The sequence below is a fragment of the Eleutherodactylus coqui genome, chromosome 3, assembly GCF_035609145.1.
Source record: "Eleutherodactylus coqui strain aEleCoq1 chromosome 3, aEleCoq1.hap1, whole genome shotgun sequence".
Taxonomy (NCBI): Eukaryota; Metazoa; Chordata; class Amphibia; order Anura; family Eleutherodactylidae; genus Eleutherodactylus; species Eleutherodactylus coqui.
This window is the reverse complement of record NC_089839.1, coordinates 159,111,707-159,127,501: the sequence shown is the minus strand read 5'-3', so window position 1 is coordinate 159,127,501 and position 15,795 is coordinate 159,111,707. Positions and strand designations below refer to the sequence as shown.

The window sequence follows — 15,795 nt, the reverse complement described above, 5'->3', positions numbered from 1 at the left end:
GGCAAATAGAGCATGCCGCGGGTGAGGACGGAAGATTTCACGGTGCAAAATTCCGCGGTGGAATTACGCATCGTGAGCATTGTGCTATTAGGTTCAATAGAACCTAATAGCAGGGGGCAACGCAGCGGATTTTTGCCGCAAATTTACGCGGCGTAAATCCGTTCGTGGGAAGGAGGCCTTAATCAGAAATTCTCCATTGCAGTACCCTCCTGAATACGCAGAAACTAATTGAAATCAATTTTCAATTCCAAACCCAACGCCACTACATAACCTACCTGGGAATTAAACTTACAAATACGTTAGACTCTCTATACAAATGGAATTATGAACCTCTCTTCAGGCAACTGAGCCTTGAACTAGAAAGATGGGATTGCCCGTACCTCTCGTGGATTGGACGTATCCACAGTATCAAGATGACTCTACCCCCAAAAATGCTTTATCTATTTAGAACCCTCCCCATCCCGGTTCCAACCCCAGATCTACGAACGTTCCAAAAAAAAAAATCTGTGTTTATCTGGGCACATAAGCGCCCCAGGATCTCCAAGTCTATAATGTGTTTACATAAGAAATATGGAGGTCTTTCTGTCCCATGCATCTTGAAATACTATAAAGCTGATCGCTTGACACAAATCCCACCCGTCTATGCTGGTCCCCAATCCCCATTGTGGACCACAATAGAAGAAACTCAGTTCTCTCCCTACACTTGGCCCTCCTTACTCTGGACAAAAACACCCCTCCCCCCAACTTCAGAACCAATACACCCTACTCTTTTTACTCTATCCTACTATGGAGACAGGTTAGATTCAAACTAAACCTACAACCTACCCCATTCCTCCTCACCCCCTGCTTCACAACCCGGACTTTCCCCCCGGCCTAGACGCGACACAATTTATATGGTGTAAAACAAATAATTTAACATCTTTGTATGACTTTCTAATACATGGCAAACTGATCTTGATGTCCTCCATCAGCCAATTTAGACAAACCGCCACAAGAATGGTGGAGAAAAATGCAAGTCTTCCATTTTTGGTCCTTAATCCTACCCCCATCACTTAAAACAGAGATGAATCAGATGGAGGCCATATGTAAATTCTGCCCCACTCACCCAGGCACTCTATCCCATTTCTAAAATATGCTAAACAGCACTCTACAAGACTCCAAACTCCCCTTTATGCTACAATGGGAATCTGATCTATGCTTCTCCATATCACTAAGTAGGTGGCATCACTGCTGTGAGACCCTAAGCAAAAACAGCTGGCAAGTCTCACTGACAGAGACGTCCTTAAAGGTACTACACAGAGTGTATCTAGTGCCTGAAAGGTTGAACGCTATTTATCCGGAGGTGCCCAATTTATGTTTCAGGGGATGTAATGATACAGGCTCTCAACACCACATCTGGTGGACATGCCCAATAGCACAAGCGTTTTGGAAAAGGGTCTCCCACCTCATAGCCTCAGTGACCAGGACTTAGCCCCTTTATCCTACTCTTAGGAAATAAACCCACAGGGATGCGCAATGCTCCTTTCAAATTACTCCAATATATTACCATGGCAGCTCGAATCCTGATTGCACAGCAGTGGCAGAAATAATCACTCCCATTTGAATCCCTTATATCCCGCATAAACAAAACCCTTCTAAACGAAAAACTCATAGCTATACGCCAAGATAGCATCATACAATTTAACAAGATTTGGAACCCCTGGATAACCTACACCAACATCCTAATCTGCACTATTTTGTAGGCCTTTAAATGGAAGACGACCAAATAATTTATCAGTAGACCAAATAAGGCCCCTAAGCGTCCCTACACTCTTACATCCCTCCCTAACTAAAACGGAGTAAATGAAGGAATTATCGAGATCTGTTCCTCCCTTTATGTGAGATACACGGAAATATACTTTCTTTTAATGCATACAACTGGATTTTCTACCCCACTTTATACCCTCCCCTGTTTGTCACAGTTTATTGAAATATGGAAACTCTGTACCCAAATGAATAAGACGAATATATCCCCCTGCGGGGGGTCATTGCGGCAGAGTGTTGCCATCTTTAATATCTAAACCCAAGAAAACGTGTTGAAACATAAAGAGTTAACAAAATGCTAATTGGGTCCAAAGTCAGTTGCAAATGGAGTTCTCTTCTGCAAGACCTTTTAGACCTAGGTCTACTCAAATATACTCTGGTACTCTGATCGGCCAGTCCAACTGTGTCTTTAATAATATATATGTGAAAATGTGCCCTAATGACCCAGTCAGGTTGTATTTATATGTGTCCCCACCCCCACCATTTTTGACTTTTTTAAAAATATCTATATAAAACATGCATATTTACAAGCTGCATTTGTAAAGCTTAAATGGAAACCAAGAAGTCAGTACATGTAATGTTGTGCTTTCTGCTTAGCGATCAGTGTGCTGGGGAATGTTATTAAAATGCCAATAACTGCCAAAGATATGAGTATTTCCTAGAACAGAATGACATCTGTTATTTGGAAAACCAGTATAATCTATTTACATTTTTTGTGACTTTACAAAAACAGTATAAATACATTTACTTACCACCAGCAAGATAAATTCCCTTGACAAATTTTCTAGCTTCTTCTAGATTTTCTGGAGTTGCTTTGATTAATGAATCTTTCCACAGAGTAATGTAACTGTCAAACAGGATGAAAGTGAAGTGATCCTGCGCTGAAGTGTCATTCAGAATTCGCAGAAGGGCTTCTTTTGTCTACAGTAAATACAGATGCATTTGCTAAGTGAATATACAGTATAATACATAATGTATCAGACCACACAACAGCTTTCTGATAAGCATACTGATTTCTCGTAAGCTTTCTGTAAAACATTTTTTCCATGTACATAAAGAATTATACAGGTTTGGTAAATTTAGTATTAGTGTATTTTGACGCCGGAAGGTAGGGGTTTGACAGGGAAAATGCCTCTCACACCCCTAGCTCCCGATAGGGTCAAGGCTGTAAGGTCCTGGAAGGCGCTAAACATACTTTCTGTCAGGTGCAGTATGTGCAATGCGACTTGTGTGCAGCTTACTGGCTGTCCCCTGGCCCCGGCACAGTGGCCTCCCAGCTGTCCTCCTCTTGCTGTATGTGGCAGCAGGCAGTAACGGAGTGTGCGCCGTACCTGTAGGCTCCCTGCTCTCCTGCTGCAGTGTCTGAGAGATGGATGTCAGAGAGTGCAGCGCGCCGCTGCCAGCTCCACGCTGCGTTTTTGCTGGGTGTGGATGGTGTCTGTCACTTCCTACACCCGCAGCGCTGTGTCCCTCAAGTGGTGACCGGAATGTTGAGGACGTCTGTGGCCACAGGAGCACCTTCTGTGGCACACCTGGGAAAGGCACTCTACACCAGTGTGGGCTTACTGATGCCGACCCCGCTCTGCCCTTCAACACAGAGCGGGGTGCTGCATTGTGTGCCGCCAGCGAGGAAGGCCCTTTCAGCTGGCCCAATGTGCACCTGCTGCGGCGTCATTGAAGTTAATCCGGTCTACGGCGCCTTTGATGACAAACCACTTGCAGCAGCTGCTTAACGTAACTGGCCTGCCAGGAACTACAGGCAAGCAAGCTATGCAGCCAATCAGATACAGAGGGCGTTACCCCCTGTCAATCTTGACTCCACCAGGACTTCCCAGTGGCCTCAAGATACACTAATACCGGTACATTGTGGCCATTACATTAGACAGAAAGATAGATAATTTTTTTTAGGAAGGTGGACCAAATTCTTAGTTTTGCCATGGGGCCCTATGAGTTCTATGAAAACCCTTATAAACTTTAAACTACTAATAAGGGGAAAAAATACATCAAATTTATTAAGAGGTGCATGCCTCTTAATAAATTTGATGCATCCTTTGCTGACAATGTGCCAGAAATGAAACTTTACGCCACCTGTTACAGGCACTTTATTAGACTCAAGCTTTGTCAGGACTAAATAGGCTTTGTTTTATGTCAGACCTAGAGGCCATTGTTAAATCTCCAGCTTCCATAGCAGAAGGAGTTTCATCCCTCTGTAGCCACTTAAATACTGTGGTCAATATTGGCAGTAGACAGCTGATCTTCAGCTCTTCTCTGCCTTATGCTAGGTCCCCATAAATAGGCAGTAGCCTATCCAAAGGCGCCTTAGTGACCACTGTAAAACATGTATTTGTGATCAGGTCACTAAGGGGTTAAGGTGAACTAAGTTTGCTCTTCCAGTGACTTCCTATATCCAAATTTGATATTTATTATCACTGTTTACTCTATTTTAACATAACGCACTTTTTTAACTTTAATGCACACGCATCCTACTATTATATGTGTTTTCACACCTGCAGAGGTAAATTTGAAGAGGTTTGAAATTTTTCTTTTAGGTTGTTATTGTGTCCCAACTAATAGATATACAAGAAAGATAAAAGTAAAGCAAGAGTATAAAAAAGATCTCAGAATTCACAAAGTGCAAATGATATATAGAATGCTTTACCTGCTGCATTTTTCTACCGTGCATTGATCCACTTCTGTCTATGAGGTAAACTACATTTTTGGGTACTCGAGACAATTTAGGGGGAGCAAAAAAGTGCACAAAATATCCATTGACAACCTGAAAAGCAAACATACCAAAGTAAGACCCTTGTATAACATCCCTGAGCTGAAATAGATAAACGTTATTAATGTATCCTAAAAAATACCTATACTAAACCAATTGCAGTTTAAAAACACAAACTAAGAGCAGTAATACTTTATGGTAACACCATCAATGGCTGGTGTGAAAACAGGCTAGAGTCCCATGAGCTGCTTCCCAGTAACATAGCACAAACACTAATATGTTTTTATGGGAGCATTAACCCTTTCCAATCCACTGTCTGACATCTAAAGACATTCTGATTGAAGGCTGTACAGCTCCGATGTCGGAAGATGTCCAGCAGGGTATTCTTACTGTAGATTACTGGCCGCTGTGTTGTTGGGAGCCTCTCCAGCATGTCACATACCACAGTACTGGCTGTAGCCAGCAGATGGCGCCATTGTATAATGGCAGAAAGAGAAAGTCCCCCAGGAAACCCTGAATCCAAAATTGGATTGCAAAGGGTTAAAGGGTTAAAAAATCTTTACTACAGACATGGAGTCTATAAAAAGCTGATCATGATGCCAGTGCTAATTAAAACATAGAGCTTAGCCCCCCCATCCTTAAAACTTGTAGAGGGGAAGTAAATATAACTTCTTTTTTGAGGGAAAGTTATGCAGAAAAATGAAGCATGGAGCTGGAGCATATGGAGTAAGCCAAATTATTATGTGTTTTAAACACTTTTTAGGCCGATCTTGACAGCTTTGAAAGTATTTAAGATGTGCTCTATTTTTGGGCACAAAATATTAACCCCTTAAGGACATGGTCTATTTTGGGCATAATCACGATTTTTGGGGGATTTTAATCTGCACTTTTTAAAAGCCATACCTTTTTTATTTTTCTATTGACATGGCCATATGAGGGCTTGTTTTTTGTGTGTGGCAAGCTGTAGTCTCTATTGGCATCATATTTGGGCACATATGATGTATTGCAAAACTTGTATTTATCTTATTTGGAAGGTAGGGAGAAAAACACAAATTCTGTCATATTTTTCTACAGCGTTAATTATACATCATAAATGACATGATCATTTTTTTCTACGGGTCAGTGCAATTATAACTATATCAAAATTATAATTTTTTTAGGTTTTTCAATTTTTGCACAAACAAACCCCTCTTTTTTTTGGAAATTATTATTATTTTTATATTATTGCATTCAAAGTCATAGCTTTTTTATTTTTCCATCCATGGAGCTCTATGAGAGCTTGTTTTTTGTGCAACGAGCTGTATGTTTTTTTGTACCATTTTGTGGTACATACAACTTCCTTGTTCAATTGTATTCCATTATTTGTGAGGCAAAATTTAAAAAAAATAAACATTTTGCCTCTGTCTTTTAGTTGATTTATTTTAACAGTTTTTGCATACAGGATAAATAGCATATTCACTTTATTATACAAGCCGTTATGGATACAATGATACCAAATATATAGGAAATTAAAAAAAATTTAGTTTCTTTTTATACAAACAGGAAAATTCACAATAAAGGTTTTTTTAAAATATTTGTTTACACTATCTTTAAAAAAATATTTTTATGTTCCTATAGGGAACTTGAACCATAAAAGCTCTGATCACTTTGATAATGATAATCACTTCTGTACTGCAATGCGTTATCGCTTACAATAGCAATCACAGGCCACAGGTAGCCCCAACATCAGTGTCTAGAGTCTGGTTCAGCCCTGTGCGATGTAATCGTGGAGGACAATGATGTCACAGAGGGAGTGCGTTCCCTCTGTAAACCCTTTACATGCCATAATGCACATTGATCATGGCATGTAGGAGGTTAATCATGAGGATCTCTGTTCTTATCAATCTTCACTGTTGCAGTGGGAGACTGCTGCTGTGGAATGGCAAGGGAGTTGAGGGGTTAATCGCTCACTTCACTGTGATGTACATTTAACTCCTTAGTGACCACTAGAGATGAGCAAGCACCAAAATGCTCGGGTGCTCGTTGCTTGAGTCGAACTTTTTGTAATGCTCGAGAGCTCGTTTCGAGTAACGAACCCCATTGAAGTCAATGGGAGACTCGAGCATTTTTGTATGGGACCGATGCTCTGCATAGCTGATGACTTGTCAAACACCAGAAAACATCAGAAAGTCATGGAAACACCACAGAAACGGATAGGGAAGGGCAGGGGCAGCATGCATGGCTGCATCGGAGGCTCCCAGGTCCCACTATTAAGCCAAAATGGGGGCAAGATTATGGCGTCACCCCCCTAACAATTTACTTCAGACAAACCCTCATTAGCAAGGCACACGCGCTGGCACATCTTAGCCAAGTACCACACTACTTGCAACCAAGGACAATTACTGCCTGTGGGTGTCACCCGCTGCCTCTTCTACTGGGTTACATGCTGGCATTGCTGTCCTACCCCCCCCCCCCGTACGACCCTGCGTCCAAAGCGCACGCAAAAGTTTCCCTGCGCAGCATTCAGCTGCCCTCATGCCACACGCTCGCTTCACCACCCTCATGTCTATTTATAAGTGCATACTGGATGAGGAGGAACCGGAGGAACACACTGCAGAGGGTTGGCAGGGCTAGGCAGCGACTCCCTTTGAAAGTGTGGGCGATAGCCCACAATGCTGTTGAGAATTGATGATAAATTGATGTTCAATCATCATTCCAATTCTGTGCCACCTCCGTCACAAAATTGTCAGGAGCCGTAAATGTGGGCATAAAGGGGACTCAGGTGCCAGCACTTCTACACATCTCCACAATGCAGCAATACTCTGTGTGGGAAGCACGTGAGCGGGCCCACGGTCAGGCTCGGTCCCAGTCTCCACCTTGTGTGACCCAAGGTGCCGCGAGTTACATAGCAATGGGAAATCCATGTGTCCCCACACAATTCATTCTGTGTAGGTGTCAGATAGCTCAACACCGCAAGGGAAAGTCTTTGACTTCCTTGGGCTCGCCTATGGCAGAGTTTCACTCCATCAAGGACCTCGGCCCACATTTCTACCCTAGTCAGTCAGTGTATTTGTGCCAGACCGGTAAAACACCGCAATGGGAAGTCTTTGTGCACCCACAGCATAGGCGAGCCCAAGTAACTTAAAGATAGTATTACGCCTAAAGAAATCACAGCACCCAAACATGGCAGAGTTTCACCCCGCCAAGGACCTCGGCCCACATTTCTACCCTAGTCAGTCAGTGTGTTTGTGCCAGACAGGTAAAACACCGCAATGGGAAGTCTTTGTGCACTCACAGCATAGGTGAGCCCAAGGAACTCAAGCATGGTATTACACATGAGGAAATCAGAGTGCCCAAACATGGCAGAGTTTCACCCTGCTAAGAGCCTCTGCCTACATTTCTGCCCTAGTCAGTCAGTGTGTTTGTGCCAGACAGGTAAAACAATACAATGGGAAGTCTTTGTGCACCCACAGCATAGGCGAGCCCAAGGAACTTAAAGATGATATTACGCCTAAAGAAATCACAGCACTCAAACATGGCAGAGTTTCACCCCACCAAGGACCTCGGCCCACATTTCTACCCTAGTAAGTCAGTGTATTTGTGCCAGACAGGTAAAACACTGCTATGGGAAGTCTTTGTGCACTCACAGCATAGGCGAGCCCAAGGAACTCAAGCATAGTATTACACATGAGGAAATCAAAGTGCCCAAACACGGCAGAGTTTCACCCTGCTAAGGGCCTCGGCCTCAGCCCACATTTCTGCCCTTGTCAGTCAGTGTGTTTGTGCCAGACAGGTAAAACAACGCAATGGCAAGTATTTGTGCAACCACAGTATAGACAAGCCCCTGGAACCCAAGGAAAGTATTGCACATAAAGAAATCAGAGTGCCCAAACAAGACAGTTTCACCGTGCCAAGGACCTCCACCTCGGCTCACACCCTCAGTAATCGTGTGCATAAAGCGGACTCGGATGCTAGTGCAGCTGTGAACATCTCATTAATGCAGTAATGCTCCTTTTGTTTGGCCCAAACCAGTGTCTCAGATAACTGTGGTAATATGAGAGAAAATACATGCTGCCCAGTGCTGATCCCCTGACCCCAAGCAGGAGGAGGAGGTAGAATAGCAAGGCCAAGAAAGCATGACCAAGGTAGGACCCGCAATAGTCTGTGTGGGACGTATGTGAGCGGGCCCTGGGTCAGGCTCGGTCCCAGCCTCCACCTTGTGTGACTCAAGGTGCCGCAAGTTACATAGGAATGGGAAATCCATGTGTCCACACACTATTCATTCTGTGTAGGTGTCACATAGCTCAACACCGCAAGGGGAAGTCTTTGAGTTCCTTGGGCTCGCCTATGCTGTCAGTGCACAAAAATAGTATTACACAGTAAGAAATCAGAGTTTACAAACATGGCAGAGTTTCACCCCACCAAGGACCTCGGCCTTGGCCCACATTTCTGCCCTAGTGAGTCAGTTATTTGTGCCAGATAGATAAAACACCGCGATGGGAAGTGTTTGTGCACCCACAGTATAGGCAGACCCCTGTAACATTTCTGTAGCAAGAGTATAGGCAGACCCCTGTAACATTTCTGTAGTAAAAGTATAGGCGGACCCCAGTAACATTCCTGTAGCAGAAGTATAGGCAGACCCCTCTAACATTCCTTTGGCAGAAGTATAGGCAGACCCCAGTAACATTTCTGTAGTAAAAGTATAGGTGGACCCCAGTAACATTCCTGTAGCAGAGGTATAGGCAGACCGCTGTAACATTCTGTAGCAGATGTATAGGCAGACCCCTGTAACATTTCTGTAGCAGAAGTATAGGCAGACCCCAGCAACATTTCTGTAGTAAAAGTATAGGCGGACCCCAGTAACATTCCTGTAGCAGAAGTATAGGCAGACCCCTGTAACATTCCTGTAGCAGAAGTATAGGCAGACCCCTGTAACATTCCTGTAGCAGAAGTATAGGCAGACCCCAGTAACATTTCTGTAGTAAAAGTATAGGCGAATCCCTGAAACATTGGTGTACCAAAAGTATAGGCGGACCCCAGTAACATTTCTGTAGCAAAAGTATATTCGAACCCCTGTAACATTTCTGTAGCAAAAGTATAGGCAGACTCCAGTAACATTTCTGTAGCAAGAGTATAGGCAGACCCCAGTAACATTTCTGTAGCAAAGGTATAGGCAGACCCCTGTAACATTTCTGTAGCAAGAGTATAGGCGAACCCCTGAAACATTGGTGTACCATGAGTGTAGGCGAAGGCTGGAAAAATTAGTTAGATAACAGTATAGGCGAGGGCCGGAAAAATTGGTGTACCAAGAGTACAAGTGCACCCCTGAAAAATTGCTCAACTGCGAGGGCAGGTGAAACCCATAAACATTTTTTAAAGATACAGCTCACTGTTGCTTAATTTGTAACAGAGCCTGGAGGCAGCCCTGTGAAAAAAATTGGTTTCTGTTAAAGTATCAATACTTTTGAAACTTTGAAAAATTGTAAAAAAATTATAAACAGAGCTTTTTGGGCCGCAGAAAAATTGGCAGTTCAGCGTGATGACATGCTGTTGTAGAAGGAGGAGTAGTAATATCCGAGAGTGATTGACAAAGCTAATTCCCCCTTTTTTTCTGGTGATAGAGAATCCTTTTTTCTCCTGTTGCAGCGAAAAGAATCATTAGGTTCCGCTGCTTTCCGCCGATGGAGAAGAGAAGTCTGGGGAAATCCAGCCTTTGTTCATCTTTATGAGTGTAAGCATGTTGGCACTGGCAGTTGACAGTTCACACCACCAGCTGCAGTACACACCCTCTCTGACAAGACGCTAGCGGCAAGGCAGGCCAGAACCTCCAGGGCGTACAGCGCAAGTTTGTGCCACATGTCCAGCTTTGACACCCAATAGTTGCATAGAGTAGAGGCATCACGTAGGACGGTGGTACGATCGGCTACATACTCCCTCACCATCTTTTTACAGTGCTCCCTCCGACTCAGCCTTGACTGGGGAGTGGTGACGCAGTATTGCTGGGGAGCCATAAAGCTGGCAAAGGCCTTGGAGAGTGTTCCCCTGCCTGCACTGGACATGCTGCCTGATCCCCGCACCTCCACTGCTACTTGGCCCTCGGAACTGCGTCTTCTGCCACTAAGGCTGTCAGATGGGAAGTTTAGCATCACTTTTTCCACCATGGCCCTGTGATATTGCATCACTCTCGTACCCCTTTCCTCTTCGGGAATGAGAGTGGAAAGGTTCTCCTTATACCATAGGTCAAGAAGGGTGTACACCCAGTAATCCGTGTTGGCCAAAATGCATCTAATGCGAGGGTCACGGGAAAGGCAGCCTAACATGAAGTCAGTCATGTGTGCCAGGGTACAGGAACGCAACACATCGCTGTCCTCACATGACTTTCAGGATCCTCCTCCTCGCTGAACAGATGAGAGGCAAGCAGCATGGGTACCCTCTGCAGTGTGCCCAGCTGTCTCTTCCCCCTCCTCCTCCTGCTCCTCCCCCTCCATCGCTCACCATCTGGGTAGACTCCTCAAAGTTTCCGAGGACCTGGCAGATATCTGCCATCCATGCCCACTCCATAGTAAAGAATTGCGGAGGCTGACTACCACTACGCCGCCCATGTTGCAGCTGGTATGTGCTTGACAAAGACCATAGTGTTATTGGTCGAAACGTCACATGTTTTATCCTCTGGACTACAATTAAAGATCTGATTTTATATATGAGAACTGACTGGTAAGAAGATCAATCTCTCTGTGTGCTGCCTCACCTAATTTTTGGATTGCCCATGTTGCTGCTGGTATTCCACTATTGCTCTACGCTGCTCGTACAGCCTGGCCAACATGTGCAGCGTAGAATTCCAGCGTGTGGGCACGTCGCACAGCAGTCGGTGCTCTGGCAGCTGAAACCGATGTTGCAGGGTCCTTAGGGTGGCAGCGGCCGTGGTGGACTTGCGGAAATGTGCTTAGACGCGGCGCACCTTGCCGAGCAGGTCAGACAAGTGGGGGTAGTTTTTCAGAAATCGCTGAACCACCAGATTGAAGACGTGGGCCAGGCATGGCACGTGTGTGAGGCTGCTGAGCTGCAGAGCCGCCACCAGGTTACGGCCGTTGTCACACACGACCATGCCCGGTTGGAGGCTCAGCAGCGAAAGCCAGAGGTTGGTCTGCTCTGTCAGACCCTGCAACAGCTCGGGGGCTGTGTGCCTCTTGTCACCTAAGCTGATTAGTTTCAGCACGGCTTGCTGACGCTTGCCCACCGTTGTGCTGCCACGCCGCGCCCTACCGACTGCTGGCGATGTGCTCACACTTCTTAATTGAGAGGTAGAGGTGGTGGAGGAGGAGCGGGGGAGGGTTTGAAGGAGGTGGCATAAAACGCCGCAGATACCAGCACCGAGGTAGGACCCGCTATTCTGGGTGTGGGTAGGACGTGAGCGGTCCCAGGCTCTGACTCGGTCCCAGCCTCCACCAAATTCACCCAATGTGCCATCAGGGAGATATAGTGGCCCTGCCTGCGAGTACTTGTCCACGTGTCCGTGGTTAAGTGGACCTTCCCTGTAACTGCGTTGGTGAGGGCACAATTTATGTTGCGGGAGACGTGCTGGTGTAGAGCTGGGACGGCACACCAGGAAAAATAGTGGCGACTGGGGACCGAGTAGCGCGGGACCGCCGCCATAATGTTTTTGAAAGCCTCCGTTTCCACAAGCCTATACGGCAGCATCTCCAGGCTGATTAATTTGGCAATGTGCACGTTTAAAGCTTGTGTGTGCAGGTGGGTGGCGGCGTATTTGCGCTTTCGCTCCAACGCTTGTGTTAGCGACAGCTGAACGCTGCACTGAGAGACATTGCTGGATGGAGTGGAGGACGGTGGAGGTGAGGGTGTGGGTGCAGGCCGGGAGGCACTCGTGCCTGTGTCCTGGGAGGGGGATTGGATCTGTGTGGCAGGTTGGGGCACAAGGAAAGAGGCAGTGGTGTGACCCGGAGGCAGTGAATGGCCTTCATTCCACCTTGTGGGGTGCTTGGCCATCATATGCCTGTGCATGCTGGTGGTGGTGAGGCTGGTAGTGGTGGCTCCCCAGCTGATCTTGATGCGACACAGGTTGCACACCATTGTTCGTCAGTTGTCCGCGCTCTCACTAAAAAACATCCACACCTTTGAACACCTAGCCCTCTGCACGGAGGCTTGCCGCGAGGGGGTGCTTTGGGAAACAGTTGAGGGATTCTTCGCTCTGGCCCTGCCTCTACCCCTGGCCATTCCACTGCCTCTTCCAACCTGTCCTGCTGCTGCACTTGCCTCCCCCCCTGAAGCCCTGTCCTCAGTAGGCTTAGCAAACCATGTGGGGTCAGTCACCTCATGGTCCAGCTGATCTTTCTCCGAATCCTCTGTGCGGTCCTCCCTCGGACTTACTGCCCTTACTGCTACCTCACTGACAGACAACTGTGTCTCAACATCCTCATCCACAAAAAGCTCTTGAGACAGTTGCCGGAAGTCCCCAGCCTCATCCCCCGGACTTTTCAAAGGTTGGGCATCGGTCAAGACAAACTCCTCAGGTGAGAGAGGAAGCATTTTTTCCCACTCATGGCAGTGACCCGAGAACAGTTCCTGGGAGTCTACCTACTCATCAGAATATGTCATTTTCATGGAGTGAGGAGGCTGGGAGGAAGGAGGAGCAGCAGCCAGAGGATTCAGAGTTGCACTCCCTAGGCCAAGAGTAGTGTACTGCGTAGAAGACTGGATGGTCGATACATTGCTGGACGTATTTTCAGCCATTCACGACAGGACCTGCTCACACTGCTCTGTTTGCAATAAAGGTCTACCACGCGGACCCGTAAATTGTGATATGAAGCTGGGGAGCCCAGAAACTTGCCTCTCTCCTAATCCCGCAGGAGCCGGCTGTGATTCACAACTTCCAGGAACTCGGTCTGTGCCCACACCCTCACTTGGACGTCCGCATCCGCGTCCACGTCCACGCCCTCGACCCTTACCTCTACTCCTCATCATGGCGGATTAATCAATAGAGCAGGGCCCAAATAAATTTCCCCACTGTACATGTACAGCACTGACAACTGTGGCTTAATTCACCACACACAGAAACTTGTAGATAGCGGAGGCTTTATGCTGTGACTTGAAAAAATTAACTTGTTGTCTTTCGCTGATACCTAGGGGTAATTTACCGCTCTCAGAGACTTGTAGATAATAGAGGCTGTGTGGAATGGGAGAAGACTCTAAAGCCAGCGGATAGTGCTGGTAACTGCGGCTATCTCAACTCCACCAAGGAAAGGGTATTGTGCACAGTGGCAGAGCTGAAATACTTTGCAGTGGCCCAGGAAATATTACAGTACTGTTTAGCGGTGAGACCTGTGTCTAATGCACTGCAGACACAGCATGGTATAAATGAAGTCGCTTGCAGTAGGCTAGGAGATGTTAGAGAGCAGTTTCACGGTGAGAGCTGGTTGTACAGCACTGCAGCCTGAGAACGCTATTACTGACAGGCTGGGAACTGGCCTAGGCCCTAGATGCGTAATACAAAAATTGAGGCACTACAACTCCCAGCAAGCCACAAGTATAATGCACATGGTCAGATGTAGCCCTAAGAAGGAGCTTTCGGTTTCTTACACGGAGGATTAGGATTGTATAGTGTATAACTTTCCCTATAGAAGTGGCTGTGCCTCAACACTCTGTGTCTAATGCACTGCAGACACAGAACGGTATAAATGAAGTCGCTTGCAGTAGGCTAGGAGATGTTAGAGAGCAGTTTCACGGTAAGAGCTGGTTGTACGGCACTGCAACCTGAGAACGCTATTACTGACAGGCTGGATACTGGCCTAGATGCGTAATACAAAAATTGATGCACTACTACTCCCAGCAAGCCACAAGTATAATGCACACAGTCAGATGTAGCCCTAAGAAGGAGCTTTGGGTTTTTTGCCAGAGGATCAGGACTGTATAGTGTATAACTTTCCCTATAAAAGTGGCTGTGCCTCAACACTCTGTGTCTAATGCACAGCAGACACAGAACGGTATAAATAAGTCGCTTGCAGTAGGCTAGGAGATGTTACAGAGCAGTTTCACTGTGAGAGCTGGTTGTACAGCACTGCAGCCTGCGAAAGCTATTACTGAAAGGCTGGGAAATGGCCTAGATGCGTAATAAAAAAATTGATGCACTACTACTCCCAGCAAGCCACAAGTATAATGCACACGGTCAGATGTAGCCCTAAGAAGGACCGTTGGGGTTCTTGAGGACAGGATCCTACTCTAACACTTTCCCTATATAAGCAGCAGCTCTTTCCCTAAACTCTGTATAATACACTGCAGACTGAGAACGCTATAGATAAAATGGCCTGCACAGCCCGAGATGAAAAAAAGAAAATTGGTGCACTACTGCTCCCAGCCAGCCACAACAGTAATGCACACTATGAAGAGTGAGTAGCTCTAAGAAGGACCGTTGGGGTTCTTGAGGAGAGGATCCTACTCTAACACTTTCCCTATATCCGCCCAGCCACTCACTACTTTTGGGGTGGGATAGGGCTGGCACGTCACAGCAGGAAGTGGTAATGCCTTCCCTGCATGTCTATTGGCTAGAAAATGGCACTAAACATGCAGGGAAGGAAATGCAATTGACTCGAGTACCACGTGGTGTTCATCTCGAGTAACGAGCATCTCGAGTACCCTAATGCTCGAACGAACATCAAGCTCGGACGAGTGTGCTCGCTCATCTCTAGTGACCACCATATTGCTTTTTTACGTCCTGACTTGCTGGGCTTTAATTCACAGGTACTAGAGAGGAGCAAGCATGCTCGTTTTAGGGTGATGCTCGGTCGAGCATCGGTCTTGTCGAGTAACTGATTAAGAGGAGGAGGGGGGGACCCTTTCACTGTATAGACATATATTAAAATATAGATTCTTTATTAACTTAAATTTTCCTAAACAAAAGCACTGGACAAGGTCATATTCTCTTCACACCTAGGTAGGGGCGGAGAGCAGCGACCTAGGCAAACACACAAACATGGATCACAGACCCAGAAAATTCGTACGTTTCTTCAGAGTAATTGGAGACTGATAGTTTGCATTTTTAATCTATCTCACTGCAGTGTAGATGTAGTTCTGCCGTGATAGACAGATTACTAATCGCCAGTTCACTTATGATATTTAAGGGGGTTCTTTACTGTAAGAGCGGTGAGACTGTGAAACTCTCTGCCTGAGGATGTGGTGATGGCAAAATCCATAGAGGAATTTAAGAGGGGACTAGATGTCTTTCTAGAATGCTATTATATTACAGGATATAAGCATTAAGTGACCAGTGGGGTTGATGA

General features: G+C 46.0%; 1 protein-coding gene across 1 annotated transcript in view; it reads right to left on the bottom strand.

Annotated features, from left to right (window-relative positions):
* Window positions 1–15,795, bottom strand: part of LOC136621171 (inter-alpha-trypsin inhibitor heavy chain H3-like) — a 127,592-nt gene that overhangs the window by 89,234 nt on the left and 22,563 nt on the right. The window contains exons 8-9 of the mRNA XM_066596445.1: window positions 4,463–4,579; window positions 2,556–2,724 (exon numbers count right to left, since the gene is read on the bottom strand). Of these exons, the coding sequence (XP_066452542.1) occupies window positions 2,556–2,724; window positions 4,463–4,579 (286 nt within the window). The remainder of the gene's footprint in view (window positions 1–2,555; window positions 2,725–4,462; window positions 4,580–15,795) is intronic.